This window comes from Eubalaena glacialis, chromosome 1 (genome assembly GCF_028564815.1).
Source record: "Eubalaena glacialis isolate mEubGla1 chromosome 1, mEubGla1.1.hap2.+ XY, whole genome shotgun sequence".
In the NCBI taxonomy this organism is placed as follows: Eukaryota; Metazoa; Chordata; class Mammalia; order Artiodactyla; family Balaenidae; genus Eubalaena; species Eubalaena glacialis.
In genome coordinates this window covers 127025710-127047991 of record NC_083716.1, presented here as the reverse complement: position 1 = coordinate 127047991, position 22282 = coordinate 127025710, and the positions used below count along the sequence as shown (strand labels likewise).

Below are 22282 nucleotides of genomic sequence, written 5' to 3'. Positions count from 1 at the left end.
ATGAATGCTTATTTTTAACGAACATTCTCAAGAAATCCCCCAAAACAGCAATAAAAAAAAAGATTTAAAACATTTTAAAGTCCAACCCATAATCTGTTTACTGTTTAGATGACAAAAATTTATTTCATCTTCTCACCTCACCTCCACCCTCCTACCCCTGAAATCAAAGTTAGTTATGTAGAAGCAGCATCAAATACTGGAAAGAACCCAGAGCTGTGACTTTGCAGCTCTAAAGGTCTTTAAATACAGTTTTCTTCTTTCTTTTCTTAATGTCCTTGGAAGAAAGGAAACAAAACAATATTTTGCCTTGGTATCCCCAGGCACTAGAGTGAAACCACTGCCAACAGTTTCTTGGTCATTCTTCCAGAACTATTCCATCCATCCATTTACTCATCCTATCCTCAAAAAAGATTACATTATATATACTTTTTGTACCTTCTTTTCAAAGGTTCATCTCCCCTACTGATCAGTACTTTGTTTCCATTACCTGGAATGTTTCCCCTACACTCAATTGCCATCACAGAATAGCAATGGATTCTTTTTTTGAAGATTTATCTCAAATACCACCCCATTACCCCTGTTAAATATGCTCTCTTCTTTGATTTCGAATGTATTTTTTCTATTATCATTATCTTTAAGAGATCAATATATACAAGTGGTTGACAGGTACATGAAAAGATGCTCAACATCACTAATCATCAGGGAAATGTAAATCAAAACCACAATGACAAATCGCCTTACACCTTTTAGAGTGGCTATCATCAAAAAGAAAAGAAAAACAAGGGCTTCCCTGGTGGCGCAGTGGTTAAGAATCCGCCTGCCAATGCAGGGGACACAGGTTCGAGCCCTGGTCCGGGAAGATCCCACATGCTGTGGAGCAACTAAGCCCGTGCGCCACAACTACTGAGCCTGCGCTCTAGGGCCCACGAGCCATGATTACTGAGCCCGCATGCCACAACTATTGAAGCCCGCGCACCTAGAGCCCATGCTCTGCAACAAGAGAAACCACTGCAATGAGAAGCCTGCGCACCACGACAAAGAGTAGCCCTCACTCGCCGCAACTAGAGAAAGCCCGCAAGAAGCAACGAAGACCCAGTGCAGCCAAAAATAAATAAATAAAATTTAAAAAAAAGAAAAACAAGTACTGGCAAGGATATAGAAAAAAGGGAACCCTGGTGGGAATGTAAATTGGTGCAGCCAGCAGGAAAAACAGTATGGAGGTGCCTCCAAAAAATTTTTAAGTAGAGCTACATATGATCCAGCAATTCTATTTCTGGGTGTTTATCCAAAGAAAACAAAAACTAATTCAAAAAGATATATGCACCCCCACGTTCAATGCAGCATTATTTACAATAGCCAAGATATGGAAACAACTTAAGTATCCACTGATAGATGAATGGATAAAGAAAACGTGGTATACATATACAATGGAATATTATTCTGTCATAGAAAAGGATGAAATCTTACCATTTGCAAAAACATGGATGGACTTGAGGACATTAAGCTAATTGAAACAAGTCAGACAGAGAAAGACAAAGTAACATATGATCTCACTTACATATGGAACCAAAAAAAAAACCAGAAAACAAACAAAAAAACCCAAAACAACACCTAGGTCATAGATACAGACAACAGATTGGTGGCTACCAGAGGTGGCATGTGGGAGGTGTTCGAAATGGGTGAAAGGATCAAAAGGTACAAATTTCCAGTTATAAAGTAAGTCATGGTGATGTAATGTACAGCATGGTGACTATAGTTAATAATACTGTACTGCATATTTGCAAGTTGCTAAGAGAATAAATCTTAAAAGTTCTCATCACAAGAAAAAAAAATTTGTAACTGTGTATGCTAACAGATAATAACAGGACTTACTATGGTGATCATTTCACAATATATACAAATATCAAATCATTCTGTTGTACACCTGAAACTAATATAACATTATATATCAATTATACCTTACAAAAAAAAAAAGGTTGTTCTTATGCACACTGGCTTTGTCAAGAAACCTGATTACACTTGCTAAGCCTCCTAGTGGCAATAACGAGGAATTAACTTTTTAAAAAAGATCAATATAAATCATTGATTTACTTTCCCTACTAGAACTACTTGAGCCTGAGACCATGCCTTCATCAAGTAAACAAACATTAGGTGGGAGCTTTAAAAAATGAGCAAAATCAACAACAACAAAACATTAAAAAATGGACAAAGGATTTCAATAGACATTACTCTGAAGAAGATATACAAATTGCAAATAAGCACATGAAAAGATGTAGCCAACATTACTAATTATTAGGGAAATGTAAATCAAAACCACAAGATACTACTTCACATCTATTAGAATGGTTATTATTAAAAAAGCAAAACAAAACAGAAAACAAGTATTGACACAGATATGGAAAAATCAGAATGCTTGAGCATGACTGGTGGAAACGCTAAATGGTACAGCTGCTATGGAAAAGAACACAGTGGTTCTTCAAAAATTTAAAACACAGGATGACCAGCAATTCCACATCTGGGCCAATACACAAAAGAATTAAAAGCATGGACTCAAAACAGATATTTGAACACCCATGTTCACAGCAGCATTATCCACAATAGTCAAAAGGTGGAAACAAACCAACTGTCAATTAACAGATGAATGGATAAACAAAATGTGGGACATACATACAATGAAATATTATTCAGCCTTAAAAAGGAAAGACATTCTACATACTACATACTACAACACAGATGAAATTTGAAGACATTATGTTAAGTGAAATAAGCCAGTCACAAAAGGATAAATATTTCATGATTCTACTTATGTGAGGTACATAGAGTGGTCAAACTCATAGAGGCAGAAAGTAGAATGGTACTTAGCAGGGGCTAGGGTAGGAAGGAATGGGGAGTTATTGTTTAATGAATACAGAGTTTCAATACGGGAAAATGAAGAAGTTCCGAAGATGGACAGTGGTGACAGCTGCACAAAAATTTGAAAGTACTTAACGCCACTGAACGGTACACTTAAAAATGGTTAAAGGGGCTTCCCTGGTGGCGCAGTGGTTGAGAATCTGCCTGCCAATGCAGGGGACACAGGTTCAAGCCCTTGTCTGGGAAGATCCCACATGCCGCGGAGCAACTAGGCCCGTGAGCCACAACTACTGAGCCTGCACGTCTGGAGCCTGTGCCCCGCAATAAGAGAGGCCACGACAGTGAAAGGCCCACGCACCGCGATGAAGAGTGGCCCCCATTTACCACAACTAGAGAAAGCCCTCGCATAGAAACGAAGACCCAACACAGCCAAAAAAAAAAATAAAGTAAATAAATAAATAAATGTCAGGAGCTCTTTAAAAAATAAATATAAATAAATAAATAAATATAACAACAACAACAACAAAAAAAGTAGGCTTTGAAAAAAAAATGGTTAAAATGGTAAATTTTGTTGTGTGTCACCACAATAAAAAATTAAGCATAATAAGCGAAACTAATATATATTTCCAATAATAAGAAATATAAATGGCTAATAATTCTATTAAAAGATTTTCAACCTTAACAGTGACTAGGTAAATGAAACAAGATATCACAACCTATTAAATCTGCAAAAAATATAAAACACTGATAAGATCCAGTGTTGGCAAGAGTTTGGGATATGCCACAGGTGGTGGTATAAACTCTTAAAACATTTCCAGAGGGCAAAAAGGCAAAATATATCAATATTTAAAATTCACAAAATTTGAACTAATTATATCTCTATATCTATGCTACAAAAACATTCATACAAATGCACAAAGATATAGGTACTATGAACTTCATTATACTAGTTCAATTGTGAAAAACTAGAAACAACTTTAAGCTCCTTCAACAGAGAAATGGGTAAATAATTACAGTACCTCCCTATACTGGGAAAAATTTAACAGTCATTAAAAAAAATAAGGTAAATCTGAACTTAATGATATAAAGGCTATATGAAATGCTGAGAAAAAAGAAATATATATCACAATAATACATACAGTAAAATCCATATAAAAAAATCCCCCAATGCACAAAAATACATATACATATAACTCACATATTCATAAAAAGTATATGATGGATATAACCCACATTTCCCATGGTTTTGTTCTTGGTTATCCAAAATTAAGAAAGCATGAGATGTTTTAGCCCACATTTTTGCGTATGTGGAAAAGGGAAGGATGTGGAGGAGAGAGTGGGAAAAGTGAAGGGGGAATGTGATGTAAGATAACGAGTATTATCTTTTATAATAGATAATTATCTATTATCACCAGAACTACAACTTCTAGTTTAGCGATTTAAATTTATTTGGAGCTCAAATGCATCAACATAAAAAATAAAAATCCCACTATGGCAATACTTAATAATAGAGTTGGTTTATCTAACAAATTACATATGTATACTAAATACTAAGTTTAAATATAAATGAGCCTTAGCATCACATCCTCCAATTGAGAAAGGTAGGACAATCTACCACTCACTTTTCTCTTTTGTTTTAAGATGCCTTTTTCTTTCTTGCTTGCTACAATTTTAAAATCCTTACATGTATTACTTTAGAAAGAAATATATTCAGAGCCTCTTCAAACAGTATAAAGAATATATGCATAAAATAATGGATCACCAAAAATGGTGGTGATAAACAATGAAAAAACCATTTCTTAGACTTATTTAAATCCCTAGCATCTACAAAAATAACTGAGAAAATGGAAGTGTTCAATAAACAACTGCTTTTTTTCAATGTTTTCCCCCAATGATCCTTCGATATTGCATTCTGTATCTTTAATTTATAATCTACTATAACCAAGCAGGACCCTATGGGCCCTTCCTGGAACAGGACTCCCACCCATGTCCTCTGCCTACCTTCTGTCTGTAGAAAAACTTTAGTCAAAGAATAAATTTAATCAGAGAAGTGAGAAAATGAAGAAAGGAAAACAGTCAAGCAAGACAAAATAATAATAGTTTAGCCATCAACAAAGTCAAGGACCTTTAATTCCTCAAGGGAGGAGGAATTAAATATTCTGAGCCATATTCTTTGAGCTGTTTTGCAGATACTGAAACACCCACCAGGTGGGAGAAGTTAACTGTCTGCGGCCCACAAGCATGTAGGGCCCAGACCAGTTGGAAGCAGAAGGTTGATGATGCTGACTCCCAATTACCTCACTACCAACCAATCAGAAGAATGTCCACGAGCTGATCACACGCCCCACAAACCACCCCCTCCCTCACCCTGTCTTTATAAACCTTTCCTTGAAAGCCTTCGGGTCTTTTAAGCACTGGCTGCCCTGGACTCCTTGCTTGGCTCCCTGCAATAAATGCTGCACTTGCCTTCACCACAACCCAGTGCCAGTAGACTGGCTTGCCTGCACACAGGCAAATGGACCCAAGTCTGGTTCAGTAACACTGCTAGGTTAATTTTGGTAAAATCTAGCAATTTTATACAATATAGCTCCATTTCTTCCCCTCTTTGTGCAATATTGTCATATATATTATGGATACACATTACAAACCCAACTATACAGTGCTGTAATTATTGCTTAAGCAAACTTATGTTTTAAAAAAATAAGAGAATATATCTTTTGTATTTATTAGGGAATTTCCAATGCTCTTCATTTCTTCCTGTGGATCCGAGTTACTGTTTTCTTTAATACTGCCAGTAAGGCGGGTCAGCCTACAATGAATTCTCTCAGGCTTTGTTTATATGACAATGTTGTTATTTCACCTTTATTTTTGAAAATAGTTTTGGTGGCTATAGAATTCCTGGTTGATAGTTTTTTTCTGTTTCAGCACTCTGATTATGTCACTGTACTGCCCTCTGACTCCCACTGCTTTTAATGAGAAGTCAGCGAGCAGTATTGTCCTCTTGTACATGATGAGTCATTTTTCCCTTGCTGTTTTAGATTCTCTTTGTCTTTGGGTTTCAGCAAGTTGACTAGAATGTATCTAGGTGTGGTTCTCTTTTGTGTTTATCCTACTTGGAGTTCATTGAGATTCCAGGGTCCCTAAGGAAATTTTTTTTTTCTCCATCAAACCTGGGAAGTTTTCAGCCATTATTTCTGAAATAATATTTTCTGCCCTTTTCTTTCTCTTCATCTGGGATTCCCATTACAGTATGCTTTGGAACAATGATACTGACCCACGCATCTCTAAAGTTCTGTTCATTTTTCTCTAATTTTTTCTTTTATTCTTTGGATTGGATAATTTCTATTAATCTTTCAAATCCACCAACTCTTTATTCTGCTATCTCAGATCTGCTTTTGAGCATATCTGGTCAAAGTTTATTTCAGCTATCCTTTTCAACTCTAGGAATTTCCATTTGGTTCTCTATTATAATTTCTATTTATTGAGGTTTCCTATTTGACTCATTGTTAGTCTATTTTTAATTCTTTCGATACAGTTCCTTTAATTCTTTGAACACACTTATAACTGCTTTGAAGTTATTGCTGAATCCAACCTCTGGACCCAGTAAGAGTCCATTTCTACTGACTGTTTTTTTCTACGTACACATGTCACACTTCCCTGTGTGACCTTGCAAATCTATTAATTTGTGGTTGAAAATTACATTTAGATAACATACTGTAGTAAAATCAGGTCCCTTTTAACTTTCTGCTGGTTGTTAGTTTCTTTTTTGTTTGTTTATATTTAGTAAATTGCAGACTACAAGTGTGCAATCTGTATTCCCCAAAGTGTTCTGTTACTTATGTCTCTATTCCGTAATTTTATTCTTATTTTTTAGCCTGGCTCCCTAGGGGCTACTCCTTGTCTGTAGAGCTTAGTGGTAAATCAGTAATTGGGGCACAGATTGTGCTCAAATGGCTGAACCCATAAGGCTTCCCTTCTGCTGACTGATCTGGGTGTCCGGGTTGGGGAATGCATACAAAGTTGCAACCAGTTCTCAAGTTAGGGCTCTCTTGGGTCTCCCATGCACACATGTAGTTTCCCTATCATACAGGGATGTGTACAGAGTGTATCCAGCTCTACTATGGCTTTCATACAGGATCTCCCTGTTAAATTTCTGAATAATCCACCACTGGCTTTGGACCAGGTGTGGAACCTTGACCTAGCAAAGGTACAGGGTTTCCCCATCCATTCTCAATTGAGTCTGCTACTTTTAGTAGGCAAAGCCACCAGCTTCTGCCCTCCACCCAGAATCAAACCTGCCCATCTGGCAATAGAGCTGATGGTTTTCACGGCCAACCTAGACTGGAAAGCTACAGTTCTCATCAACACAGACTGGGGAGAAGAGGGGGAGGTGACAGAAACAGCAACGGGCAAAAGGACCAGAGGTTCCCTCTATTCTTACCTAAGCTCTAGCAGTTGTTCAAGAATAAATGCTCCTAAATTTATTTGCCTCTAGTGCCTTGAAATGGTTGTTTTGATTATTTTTTTTCCAGTTTCATACTTTTTTTTCACACTTTTTTTTCCAGAGAGGAATTGAAAATTCTTCATGTCACAGTTACCGGAAGTCCTCTAAACGTTTGCTTTTGAAAGAATAAGAACATTTTACAGGTCCTTAGGGCTAAATACCATTCTTTCAAAACTATCAGGTTCTTTTACACGTATCTCTTTCTAGGACTAGAAAAAAAATACATTAAAATCACACATATGAATCTTTTTTTAAAAAGCTATCGTAATTATTCAACTACACAGCTGACAAGATTTCTTATGGACTGTTGCTTACGCTGTTGCTGTTTCTTTGTGGTGACCAATAAAGCGTGATTGAAGGTGAAAGCCCAAAGACCAGGCTAGACAAAGGCAAAATCAGAGACAAAATCTGTCCTCAGTTAAACCCAGCTGTACTTTCAGTGTATTTTTCTAATCTCAGTAAAGTCTCCCCAGGCATATAACATTTATGCTCTCACTTTTTGTATTATTTTCATATTGCTGCTGTAACAAATTACCACCAACTTGGCAGCTTAAAACAACACAAATTTATTATCTTTCAGTTCTATAAGTTAGAAGTCTGACGCAAGTCTCACCAGGCTAAATCAAGGTGTCATCAAGGCTATGTTCCTTCTGGAGACTCTAAGGGAGAATCCATTCCTTGCCTTTCCCAGTTTCTAGGGGCTACCCTCATTCCTTGGCTCATGACCTTCTTCCATCTTCAAATCCAGGAACAGCAGGCCAAGTTATTCTCACATCACAACACTCTGACACTGACTATCTTCTGCCTCTTTTCTCTACTTTTAAGAACTCTTGTGATTATACTCAGCCCACCCAGATAGCCCAGGAAAAATCTCCCTGTCTTAAAATCAGCTGATTAGCAACCCTAATTCCATCTGCTCTCTTGATTCCTTCTTGCCACATAACCTATACTCACATGTTCTAGGATGTGGACATCTTTAGGAGGTACAGAGGTTCATTACCCTGGCCACCACACCCTCTGCTCAAAAAATATCTCATAAATTTACCTTTGGACATAAATGTCTGCTAAGGCTAATGTCTGTGTCATTTCTAGGCCTAATTTTTTTTTAATAAATAACAAATAATGAAGGGAATAAATCTCTAATGATGATTTCAGGATCAGCCATTAGAAGGTATTTAAAGGATAGGTATATAAGGAGGCAGAGAGAATCAGCCAACAGATCACATCACTAAGATCAGTTACCTTGCCTAGACTATAAAACTTGATCATGAAACTGTAAACAAGTCCCCGTGTCCCTGTTTTTTGAAGTAAGAGGCTTTTGCTTTAGTCTCCCAGACCTCCCCTGAATCTCAAAAGGCTGGCTCAAGAGTTAATTATTAGGAAATGTAAGCATGTAGAAACAAAGCAAAGATGCTGGGCCAGGAAACTGGTAACAATTTAGACTATAAATCAGCCACATAGCAGAGTCACCGAACTCCCAGTTCCCTGAAAGATATAAAGGTCTGACACACATTCCTAAGTTGTTTTTACAGAAACCAGACCCCCACCAGATGAAAACTGCCAACCCCAAGCACGAAGACCCCAAACTGGTTGGAGCCAGAAGACTGGTGATGTGCGAAACTTCACCTTGATGCCAACCAGTCCAAGAACTGAGCACAAGCTGATCATGGACCATGCAGTGCCTTTGAAAACCCTTCCCTGAAAGCCATCGTGGAGTTGGGTCTTTTGAGCATGAGCTGCCCATTCTCCTTGCCTGGTACATTGCAATAAACGCTGCACTTTACTTCACCACAACACGGTTTTAGTAGATTGGCTGTGCTGTGCAGACCCAAGTCCAGGTTCAGTAGCAATCATGTCCACATATCTTTTTGAGACCAGTTTTATAAAATACCCTTTAAAAAGTTAAACAGGCTTAAAGCTAATCTGGCAGGTGCTTGATATAAAAACTGAAACTAGGAGATATCAAAATAGGTGTAGATCGATAAACTTAAACCATCAAAATTCAGCATTTGACATAAATTTTCTATTTTCTAAAGATTAATAGAATCTTTAATAGATTAATAGAATTTTGATTAATCATATGTTAAGTTTTTCTCATTCTGACAGGGTCAATCTTTACTAACTGTATTATGTATGGTATAAATATTTTGCATAATACCTCAAATTTTCAGTGTCTGCTTTATTAACTTCAGTTCAATTTAAAAAATGAAATATCTATAGGTGAAAACTTCTGTGTATCTTATTCTTCAGTTGCTAAGAACCATGGTGATTAATTTGTATCCTTGAAAATTTTAAGAATTTTTATTTTTAACAATTACAATTTTAAAATTCTATAAAAAAAAACATAAGTATGAGAACATTATGAAATCTTCTTAAGATGCCCAGTTCACATTAGGCTCCAAATACACAGACACCATCTCATCTTTTGCCATTCTCCACACTCAGCTGCCATACTCCAGGCTTACCAAACTACTCGCAGTTTTCAAGTTCATTTAGGTATCATCAGGTCTACTGATGCTCTTCTTCTGCCTTGAATATCTTTTCATCTAACTTCACCTGGCTTATTCTCACTTGCCTTGCAGGACTCAGGTGAAGCATCACCTCTTCTGGAAACATTTTCCTGACTTGATCTGTCTAGAAAGGCAGTATCCCCTATGAGTTTGCATCAAGCCCTGAGGGCACTTATCAACAGTGTTGCCATTTGTTCCCTTGTCTCTAACCCTCTTCTAATCCCAAAGCTCACTGAGGCAGGGACCACATTTTATCTTTGATATCCCAGTACCTGGCTCATAGTAAATGTTTAAAAAGAATGTTTGCTGAATAAAAGAAAACACACATACTTTTAACATGTCTAATTTTCAAATAGTTCTCAAAAGTTTGGTTGTTGGCCTTCTAACCTTTAAGAAAAATCAAATTAAAAAAATGGAAGTGATACAGCAGATTGACATGACACAGGTCCCTCTTCCCCCCAAACACACCAAAATACCTAATAAGACATGATAATGTTTTTGAAATACACAGCTGAACTTGAAAGAATAAAAAGGAGATTCCTGAGTCACAGAAACAAAGAGGGAACTGAATGGCAGAAGTAAGCATGCAAGGTGACTCTGAAGAAAAACAGGGGATTATCAACTCTGGATATAGGCCCTCACAGCTAGGGACTAGGGATCGGGATTTTACAGGATAAGCCTTTCAGATGCTAAAAGCCTATCAGCATGACTCACAAAGCTGTCTGCAAAACTGAAGGTGCTTTGATAGACTAGACAGACTGAGTGATGGAAGAAAAGTCTGTTTATGTCTGAGAATACCACATATTTAGCTTAGCATAGATAATGTGAATTATATCACTGAGACTGATAAGGTATAACCAGCCCAGGGGAAGTGGTCTTTGGCATGTATCCAGGCTAGGTTATGTCCAAAATGCCCGAGCCTCATAATAAATATAAATAAGGCTAGGTCTGGAAACTATGCTTCCAAAAGTATAATATGACTCAGATATTAGCATCCCTTGCTTATGAGGGACTGAGAGTAAGAAGCTGCATATTTTTCTGATGATGTTACCAATCTCCCTACAAGGTACTCTAAACACATCAGTTTCCTTCTGTATCCTTTATATTTAATCAAGCATTGTCTGTGCATGGACTTTCCATCAATCCAAATCAGTACACAGGTTGTAACGTTTTGAATGGCCCCTCAGGGATATGGGTGTACATGAGACAAGGAACTGGAACTATGACTTCTGCTTAAAGCCTGGATCTTAGAAGAGACTGCCACCTCAATAAAACAACTCCAGGCCCAGATGGTTTCAATGGCAAATTCTACCAAATATTAAAGAAGATAACATCAATTTTACAGTCTCTTCCAGAAAACAGAAGTGAACAAAATACTTCCCAATTTATGTTATGAGGCCAGCATTTCTCTGACATCAAAACCAAAATATAGGAAAACTACAGACCAATATTTCTCATTAACACAGACACTAAAGTCCTCAACAAAATATCAGCATATCAAATTCAGCAATACATATAAGCACAAATACAAATTACACCACGAAGAAGTAGAAGTAGAGTTCATCTTGCAGATGCAAAGCTAATTAGCTATCTACCAAAATCATCCAATGTAATCACCATATTAAAAATCTAAAGAAGAAACAAATGGGGACTTCCCTTGTGGCACAGTGGTTAAGAATCTGCCTGCCAATGCAGCAGACACGGGTTCGAGCCCTGGTCCGGGAAGATCCCACATGCCGCAGAGCAACTAAGCCCGTGCACCACAACTACTGAGCCTGCGCTCTACAGCCCACTAGCCACAACTACTGAAGCCCGTGCGCCTAGAGCCCATGCTCCGCAACAAGAGAAGCCACCACAATGAGAAGCCCATGCACTGCAACGAAGAGTAGCCCCCGCTCACCGCAACTAGAGAAAGCCCACGCGCAGCAACAAAGACCCAACACAGCCAAAAAATAATAAAAAAATAAAGAAAGAAGAAACAAATGATCATATCAATTCAAGCAGAAAATGCATTTGACAAAATTCAACATCCATTCATATAAAACCTCTCAGCAAACTAGGAATAGAACATTCTCAACCTAATAAAGAGCATCTATGAAAAAACTACACCTAACATCATATTTAATAGTAAAAGACTAAATGCTTTCCCTCTGAGATTAGGAGCAAGACAAAGACGTCCACTCTCATCATTCCTATTCAGTATTTTACTGGAGCCTTAGCCAGTTTAAAAAGGCAAGGAATAAAACAGACCCAGAGATTGGAAAGGAAGAAATAAAACTACCCCTATTCACAGACAACATGACTGTTTACAAAGAAAATCCAAAAGACATCACAAAACTCCTCCGAGAACTAATAACTGAATTTAGTAAGGTCATGGGATACAAGGTCAATGCACAAAAATTAGTCATATTCCTACATACTAGTAACAAAGAGCTGGATATGAAAAATGTTTAAATAATACCATTACAATAGCTCCTTTTAAAAAAGCAGTAATTAGATATAAATCTAAGAAAACATATACAGGATCTGCCTGCTGAAATCAAAGAAGACCTAAATAATTGGAGAGACCAACCATGATCATAAAATCGAAGACTCAGCATAGTAAACATACCAATTCTCCACCAAACTGATCTACAGACTCAAAGCAATTCCAATCAAAATTCCAACAGGACTTTTTGTAGACATAGATAAACCAATTCTAAAATTTAAATAGAAAAGCAAAGGGGCTAGAATAGCCAAAACAACTTTGAAAATTGAAAAAAAAAAAAAATTGAAGGAATCACACTACCTAATTTAAAGACTTATTACAAAACTATAGCAACCAAGACACAAACCCACACAAATATGGCCAAACGATCTTTGACAAAGGTGCAAAAGTCAGTCAATGATGAAAGGAAACTCTTCAACAAATGAGGTTGGCACAACTAAACATCCACATGCAAAAAAAAGAATCTTACCCAAAAATTAACTTGAAATGGATAATAGCTCTAAATATAAAATGTAAAACTTTTAGAATAAAGCACAGAATTGACCATGTGATCAAAGTTAATATCACCAGTGACTAAGTCACGATGATAACATGACCTTCTGATATGATATGATAAAAAGGCATTTCACCTCTACGGTATTCTCTCCAAAAGCCATAATCCAAGTGTAACCATAGAAAAATTTTTCTTACTTTAAAAAGTTTTTAAAAAGACACAAACCCAAATTGAAGGAGATTCTACAAAATACCTGACTAGTACCCCTCAAAAGCTCAAAGTGATGAAAAATGAGGAAAGACAGAAATTTTCACAGAACGGAGACTAAAGAAACTAAGGAGATATAACTACATGCAATGCGGTATCCCAGATTAGATCCTGGAACACAAAATGGATGTTAGTGAAAAAAACTAGTTAAATAAAGTTTAACTAATAATCATGTACCACTGTTGGTTTCTCAGTTTTGACACACATACCATGGTAACATAAGCTGTTAACAGTAGGGAAAACTGGGTGAAGGGTATCCCGGGACAGTCTGTACTATCTTTATAACTTTTCATAAATCTAAAATAAGCCAAAATTTTTTTAAAGTTTATATATTTTTATCAAATTGAAGGCTTTGTGACCTCGTGCAAGCCTTCTCGGACATGGCACTAAAGCATGATCCATAAAGTAAAAAACTAATAAACTGAACTTCATCAAATTTAAAAATTTTATTCTGGAAAAGACACTAGTAAGAGAATGAAAAGATAAACTACTGTCCAGAGAAAATATTTGTATTCAGAATATATAAAGAACTCTCAAAACACAGCAGTAAGAAAACAACCCAATTAAAAAGTGGACAAAAGACTTGAATAGACACTTCACCACAGAGTATATATGATGGCAAATAAACACACGAAAGATATTCAAAATTCAAATTAAAACTAGGATGAGATATCACAACATACCTATTAGAATGGCTAAAACTAAAAAAACTGACACCAAGTACTACTGCGGATATAGAGCAACTGAAACTCTCATACATTGTTGGTGGGAATGCAAAATGGTACAGTCACTCTGGAACTCAGTTTGCCTGTTTCTTATAAAGTTAAATATACACTCACCATATGACTTAATCCCACCCAAGATATCTACCCAAGTAAACTGAAAATATATTTTCATATAAAAGATCTATACAAAAATATTTACAGCAGCTCTATTCATAAATGTCCAATCTTAGAAACAATCCTACTACCCCTCAACAGGTGAATGATTAAACTGTGGTATATCCTTAAAACAGAATACTACTCAGCAATAAAAAGGAAAAAACTATTGATAAAAAATTACTTCAAAGGATCTCAAAAGCATTATGCTGAGCGAAAGAAGCCAGTCTCACATGGTTACTATTTGAGTCCATCTCTACGACACTCCTGAAACGACAAAACTATAGTGACTGAGAACATGTCAGTGACTGGCATCATCATAACAGAGAAGAGGAGTTTGGGGGAGGTTACAGAACTGTTCTATATTCTGACTGTGGGAGCAATTTAAAAAAACCTATACATGTGTTAAAGTTCAGTGAACTGTTCATCAAAAAAAAAAAAGTCAATTTACTGTATGCTAATTTTAAAAGTAAAATTTTTAAAAAGTAAATGGGAACATTAAAAAAAAAACTACTGGGAGCTCCCTGGTGGCGCTGTGGTTAAGAATCCGCCTACCAATGCAGCGGACACGGGTTCAAGCCCTGGTCTAGGAAGATCCCACATGCTGCAGAGCAACTAAGCCCGTGCGCCACAACTACCGAGCCTGTGCTCTAGAGCCCACAAGCCACAACTACTGAGCCCACGCGCCTAGAGCCCGTGCTCCGCAACAAGAAAGGCCACCACAGTTAGAAGCCTGTGCACTGCAATAAAGAGCAGCCCCCACTCGCCGCAACTAGAGAAAGGCCGCGCGCAACAAAGACCCAACGCAGCCAAAAATAAATAAATAAATAAATTTATTTTTTAAAAAACTACTAACAAATGACTTTCGTTAATAAAGAAATCACTAACAAGTGATTTATTAATTTCATACATAGAAAGGTTTCATGTATTTATTCAATGAATATTTAACTATGGACTATGTGTCAAATATACTTTTTTGAAATATATATTAAAAAGCTGAACAGAAATTATATAACAGCAGTGAGATTTTGATATATGTACTATGTGTCATTATCTTGTTAAATCCTCACAATTACTCTCAAAGGTACATATTATTTATTATTCTTACTTTACCAATGCAGAAACCAAATCAGAGAAATTAAATAACTTGCCCAAAGTTGCTGAGATAATAAGTACTTGAGCCAGAAATTAAACATTAGTTTGTCTAATTCAGTGTCTGGCCAAACAGTAGATTGTCAATTAATGCTGAATGAATGAATGCACGTAAATGCATGCTCTATGATACAAGCTGCCTTCTGACATATTTTGTCATGTTAAATGTATGTATTCACATTTTAAAAGATAAAAGAACCTAGATGGATTAAATTAAATGGGTAATTTATTCATTAAATTCCTTTTGTAGTTAAGTTCACAGTTTTTAAAACATCACATTAAAATAACAGGACTATTTATGAAACATTAACCAGTTTATTGCACTTGCAAATCGTTTTCTTCTTTTTAGTGCTACATAATCTACTTGATATAGTAATCACAATGGAATGAAGAAAAAGGAAACAAACACAGATACTATCATTTTCCCCTTCCTTAGAAATTCTTTAATTAAAAAAAATCAAAAGACCAACTCACACCAACAGAATAAATTAAAACCAGTATATAAATTTCCTTCAACTAGGTCTCCTTCCTTGACCATATACTCATACTTGGGCCATTTTGATGGTAGTATGTTTTAATACCAACCTCTCCAAAATAAAGAGATGCTGAGAATAATTGAAAAAAATTAAAAGACCTTTAGGAAGATTAAAAGACGTAAGAGAGTTTTGATGTTATCACATAACTATTTGAGATGTTTTATGTCAATTCAATTTTCAGCAATATGTATTACGTTTCCTATGATATTTAAGCGTTCTATGCTAGTCATCAGAATTACAGTTAGGTACAACCTAGATTACGACACATACTGTTCAGAAAGGATTTAAGAGCAGGACTATAACTGCTATCCTCAGAAAGGCCTACTTGTAAGGCTGCCCGCTGGCTGGTACCTGGGAACCTGGATTTGTGGAGGGGTCTCACCATTTTCCCTAACTGGTAAGAGTTACTGTGCCTAAACTGTTTGTACAAACAAAGTGGTTTATGCTGAACACCTGCTTTCCTTTTAGGAGTCTGAAATTTTGTTATGTAACAGTCAGAGGGTGCCTGTGTAACCAGCCCCTAATTAAAAACCTGAGAGCTGAGGCTTTAACAAGCTTCTCTGGTAGAAAATGTTTCATGTGTTGTCACAACTTGTTGCTAAAGGAACTGAATATGTCCTCTGTGACTCCATTAGGAAAGGACTCTTAAACACTTGCACTTCCTCCAAACTTCGCCTAAGGCACCTTTTCCCTTTGCTGATTTTGCTTTGCATGCTGTCACTGTAAGAAATCCTAGCAATAAGAGCAACTACATGCTGAGCCCAGTGTGAACTCCTAGCAAATCATCAAACCTGAAGTCAGTCATGGGGCCTTCCCGACATACACACTAAAAGTTATCTGAGTAAAATGTATACTTACCATCTTACAAGGCAATGTGCTCTGGGAGGAAAGTCATTATTCATACACAGCAAATCTTGCATAGATTGTGGAATAACATCTACAGAAATATTTGATAATTAGAAAGTGAGTATGTTCATTCTAAGGTAGAATTTTATCATATGATTTAAACAAATCATTCTCTGACATGTCTTGCTAGTCCACGTAGTTTTGTGACTGCTTAACGTTTATATCTAAGGCTAACTGTAAGCTTTGGAGGAAGACCAGGGTCTCTCTTGCTCTCTCCCTTTTCTTAAAAAAAAAAAAAAAAAGCCAGTCCATAAAAAAATATATATTGATATATATCATTCCCATGTTTATATTTTCCATTCTTCTAAATCATGATTCAAACAATTTCTCATTCCTTACTAGAAAACCTTGTTTTATTTGTTCTTCTTGGCCTGCCCTTGTCTTTACTTTTCTTCAAAATTATACTTAGAAGTCTGTCAACTCTATACCACCTCCCATGGCTAGCCTTTGCTCACCCCTGGCCATCTTAAATATTCTTGTAAAACCACTACGCAGCTTCTCCTTTATAACCCATATATCTGTAAGTACTTGCATTACTACCCATAATAAGATACTAACATCAATGATCATTACTTACACTCGTGAATGTATAATAAATTCAAAGCATAAAGAATAATGTTTATAAAAATATTTCCTGGAACCTCCCTGGAGGTCCAGTGGTTAGGACTCCGCACTTCCACTGTGGGGGGGGCGCAGGTTCGATCCCTGGTCGGGGAAGATCCCGCATGCCACACTGTGCAGCCAAAAAAAGAAAAAAAACAATTTCCTTTTGCCGTATAGCTATACTTGCTGAGCAAATTTGTATTTTGTTAATTTGAAAAAAGAATAAATAGGAGAACACTAATGACTTGATGCTCTAATTAAAGCAATAAGCAACTCCAATAAATAAAAGACCAGTGTTCAGATCTTCTGACCTCTGATAATAGTTTTAAACATGTATCTCCAAATTAACTGAGTTGATGGTTTGCTTGTAACTTCTACCATTAGTTACAGCTTCAATCACAACCAAATTAAAACTGCCCAATACATACACACACGCAGCAATAATGCCTTAACTACCTTAAATCCATTCACCTTCTCTCATCATACCACAGTCTCCTTCATCTATTCATCTCAGAAACACTGATTCTAAGCCTCCTTACTTGCAACAGCTTTTCCTTGATATACGATCTTTCTTCAAATTAACAGCACTTAAGATTTCTCTACCTTGAACAGGTTCCTTCATTAATCAGCAGAATGTTGTACCCGGAAATCTCTGGGCTATTATCAGACTTCCCACCAGTTGCATATATTTCCCTCTTCCCCTTATTCCTAAAGTGTATCTATTCATATTCTGGTTTAATTATTTTATTTTGCTGTATAACTATCTTAAACATGTATATACATGGTCAAATTATCTGTCCTAGTTTATGAATCTAAATGCAGATGCTATCTAACTGTTTTGTTTGTGAAAATAATATATACAACAGAAAAGGTAATATAATTTTATTCCTATACAAGAAAAGGCACAAATATTTCAGGCCTACACTGAGAAATGATAATCTGTTTTGACCAGAAAAACTTTAACACACATTCTGCATTTTATGAGTGAATGAAGAAGAGTATTTGACCAACAGATTCAAAATTCATATTTTAATACCTTGCTCACGCACTGTTTTACACTAGCATATTACAAAACAAAGACTTTGGATGATGTGACCTATTAACAACTGTAAGCACTATTTACTGAGTACCTAACACAGGCCAGGTACTGAGAAAGGTACTTTTTAGAAGGAAAAAAAAATAGGCAATACAAAATATAATAAAATTGAAATATTAATTCAGAATTAGAAGTTACAGCATTTCAAGTCAGCAATACATTACGAGATTATTATATTAAAATCAACTCTCTTAAAATGGATCTTTCTCTTAAAATGATTGATAATATAAAATAAAGTTGCCTTTGCAAGTTCGTAAATTACACCCAGCAAATAAAATATATGCCTTTTTGGGGAAGAAACAAACTCTTAAAATCCTTTATTAAGCTGCAAATGATGTTTGCTAACTTGAATACTAATTGCAATGCTTATACAAGAGCCTGGTAACATTAGTAATCATGAGATAGGTACTTATGTACAGTATCTTATTAAATCCTCCCATTAACCCTCCAGGTAGTATTACTCCATTTTACAAATGAGATCAGTCAAATTTAGAAAGGTCAAGTAACTAGTAAGTAGAAAAACCAGAATTTTAATCCACTTGATCTGACTCCGAAGTCTGGGGTATATCCAAAACATGACACTGACTAATCAATAAATAACTTTTTTTTAATTCTTCAAAGCCCAGCTTAGTTACTTAATTCTCTATAACATCTTCTCTGATCTCTCTGGACTAAAAGTGATCTTTCCTATTCTGAACTCCAGTAAGACTTTGTGCTTTGGGATGGCACTTACCACTTTTTACCTCTTATTATTGTTACTTACTTACAGACCTTATCTCCCCTACTGGAATGTAAATTTTTTTCAGTTGGGCTTAGCAGAGTACCGAGCACATCTCAGGCACTCAATAAATATGGATTTAATTAATTTTAAAATAAATGATGCTCCAATTTTCCCTCTGCAAAGATCATACTCTATTTCAGATGTGGTGAAACGACTCTGCATACGTAAAACATCTCCAGAGGATACTACTTAATTAAGAGAACTAAATTCATAATTCAAAATTATAATCACTCTTACAAGAGTTTAAAAATATGTAGTACAAACTTACCTTCTAATACTTCATCCTTTCCTTCTTTATCAGGGGATTCTTGTACAAGATAATGATGAGTGATTGAGAACTTGAAATCAGCAAAGGAAATCTCATCTGATTTCTCTTCCCATGTGCCAGAAGTAAATATACCCTGTATTTAACAAAAACAAAAAAAAAAAGGAAAAACATCTACCTTATGGTATTCAATAGTTACCATTAGGTTTATTAACCACAGATCTTTTTTCCCTTTTTCTGCCCATTAATCTAAAAGTTCGATCCTAAATTTATCCTCCCCATAATAAAAGGAAAAGGAAAAATATGTAAGTGAATAAACAAAGAGGAAATTATTTTATAAACTATTTATCACAGTGTTCCTTTAGAAGAAAATTCCCCTAGAATATTAACTATCAAGTGACTTACAAAATTGTAATTTTCAAGTAATTTTTGTAAGATGAGTCTCTATATAAATCATGAATATACAGTAAATCCCATGCCTCTTCACACACCAAAAAAACCCCAGCACCTTCTCTACCAACAGCAGAATCTCTGAGTAGCTTTTAACTGAAAATAGTTAAATTTCATAAATTTTAAAAATTAGAAAAAAATACATGACAATAAAATATATTTTTATTATAAAAATCTCAAATCTAATAACATCACTATGTGGTACACAGAATTACTGGATATCATAAATTGCTTCAGAAAAAAAAAGCAAATTTGTAAAATAAATTTAGGTCACATGACATCTGTAGTACTTATTTGCTTAACAGGTTCTGTAAGCTTCTTTATCAAGCTTTGGCATTCAAATATTTTCATTTAAACAGCAACTTCTTCATTGGAAAATATTTTAATTAAAAGTTCCAAACAGCCCTCTTACTTACACAACATAACCATAAAAAAGGATTTTTGCCACAGGTCCTCTAGTCTCCCATAGCTATTCTTTCCACTGGAGAGAGATTACAGATAGTCATTACAGCATAGCACCACCACTACAAGGTAGAAATACCAACTCAGCAACTTCCAAATACAGATAGCCACAAACTAGATAGGAAAAATGTAAGGAATGATTCTCTGCGTTACTGAATTTTTTAAAAGTGTTTTTCAGACTGTACCTAAGTTTTATATGTGTTCCTGGCAAGGTATTTATAATTCTGAATCTTTTTATTAGGAGAATAATCACCATGTATGATACATATCAAAAACTATGATTTTTATACATTGGGTTTCTTTAAAGTGAGGTTAACCTGTGTTAAATTAAGATATATATATGGCCTGTACCAAAAGTCTCAAACTGTAATAAGTAATAAATGATATACATAAGAGCTTGGTTTGCTAGGAAGAATGCCCACAATAAAGCAGTGAAAGCTAAAACTAAGGCGGGGGGGAGAAGTCCAGAAAATGAGAGATAAGTCCCCCTTTCAAGCTTGCAGAAAAGCTGAAATTTTTTTTTTGCCATATTTTTAATTGAAATATAGTCAATTTACAATGTTGTGCTAGTTTCTGATGTACAGCAAAGTGATTCAGTTATACAATACATATTCTTTTTCATATTCTTTTCCATTATGGTTTATTACAGAATACTGAATATAGTTCCCTGTGCTATACAACAGGACCTTGCTGTTTATCCATTCTGTATATAATAGTTTACACTGCTAGTCCCAAACTCCCAGTCCAACCCTCCCACACCTCCCCTCCCCCTTGGCAACCACAAGTCTGTTCTCTATATGTCTATGAGTATGTTTCTGTTTCATAGGTAAGTTCATTTGTGTCATATTTTAGATTCCACATATAAGTGATACCATATGGTATCTGTCTTTTTCTTTCTGACTTACTTCACTTAGTATGATAATCTCTAGGTCCATCCATGTTGCTGCAAATGGCACTATGAAATATTCCCTTAAAATGATACAAAGAAACATTATCTGACCCTAATCCTGCATTCTAGGTACTACTGTCAACCTTACTGAACAGCTATCTCAAGGTGGATTTGGTTGTATTCAATAGAGAGGGTATCCAGGTTCTGTATCCAAAACAACTTTTTAAGATAATTTAGCTTAACTGAAAAACAACACTCCAACCTCCCTCCTTCAATTCCATTATGATACAGTCACTTGACACCAAATTCCAGTATGGTGTATATTTACTATTAGAACCAGAAAGGATAACTCTAGTTCAGAATTAATCTAGTAATTCATCAAAAATAACTTCTGATGGCCCTAATTAGATAATAAAAAGAATTAAGCACACAGACTAGAAAGAAAGAAAGCTGTCTGCATTCACAGATGGCATGATTATGTACATAATATATCCAAAGGAATCTACAAAGTACTAAAACCAACTTGAGTTTATGAAGCTGTGGAATTCAAGGTCACTATACAAAAATCATGTGCATTTTTATATACATATACCAAGCAAACGCTTGGGAAATTAATTTTTTAAAAAATACCACTCTTATAACATCAAAAAAAATCAAATATCTAGTGAAAATACTTAATGAAAGATGAGCAAGAACTCTACCTAAAAATACCTCAAAGCATTACTAAAAGATATTAAAGACCTAAACAGAGATATTTCATGTACATGGATTGGAAAACACAACACCATTAAGATGTCGATTCTCCCAAATTGATGTATAACTTCAACACAATCCTAATCAAAATCCCAGCAGGCATTTTGTAAAAACTGCCAAGCTGATTCTAAAACTAACATGAAAATCCAAAGACCCTAGAATAGCTAAAATAATTTTTGATGAAAAGTATACTACCTGATTTTAAGATTTACTTTGCTACAGAAATTAAGACAGTACAGTATTGGCATAAGGACAAATAGATCAATGAAACATAACAGATAGTCCAGAAATATATTCACATTAATACTTCATTTTACAACAGAGGAGCCACTACAATTCAGTAGGGAAAGGATGGTCTTTTCAACAAATGGTTCTGAAATAATTAGATATTCATAT

General features: G+C 35.5%; 1 protein-coding gene across 2 annotated transcripts in view; it reads right to left on the bottom strand.

Moving 5' to 3' along the window:
* RAB3GAP1 (RAB3 GTPase activating protein catalytic subunit 1) overlaps positions 1-22282 on the bottom strand; it is a 113049-nt gene that overhangs the window by 57229 nt on the left and 33538 nt on the right. For both annotated transcript variants that reach the window (XM_061183512.1, XM_061183502.1), the window contains 2 exons: positions 19336-19468; positions 16540-16618 (listed from right to left, as the gene is read on the bottom strand). In XM_061183512.1, coding sequence (XP_061039495.1) covers positions 16540-16618; positions 19336-19468 — 212 coding nt within the window. The remainder of the gene's footprint in view (positions 1-16539; positions 16619-19335; positions 19469-22282) is intronic.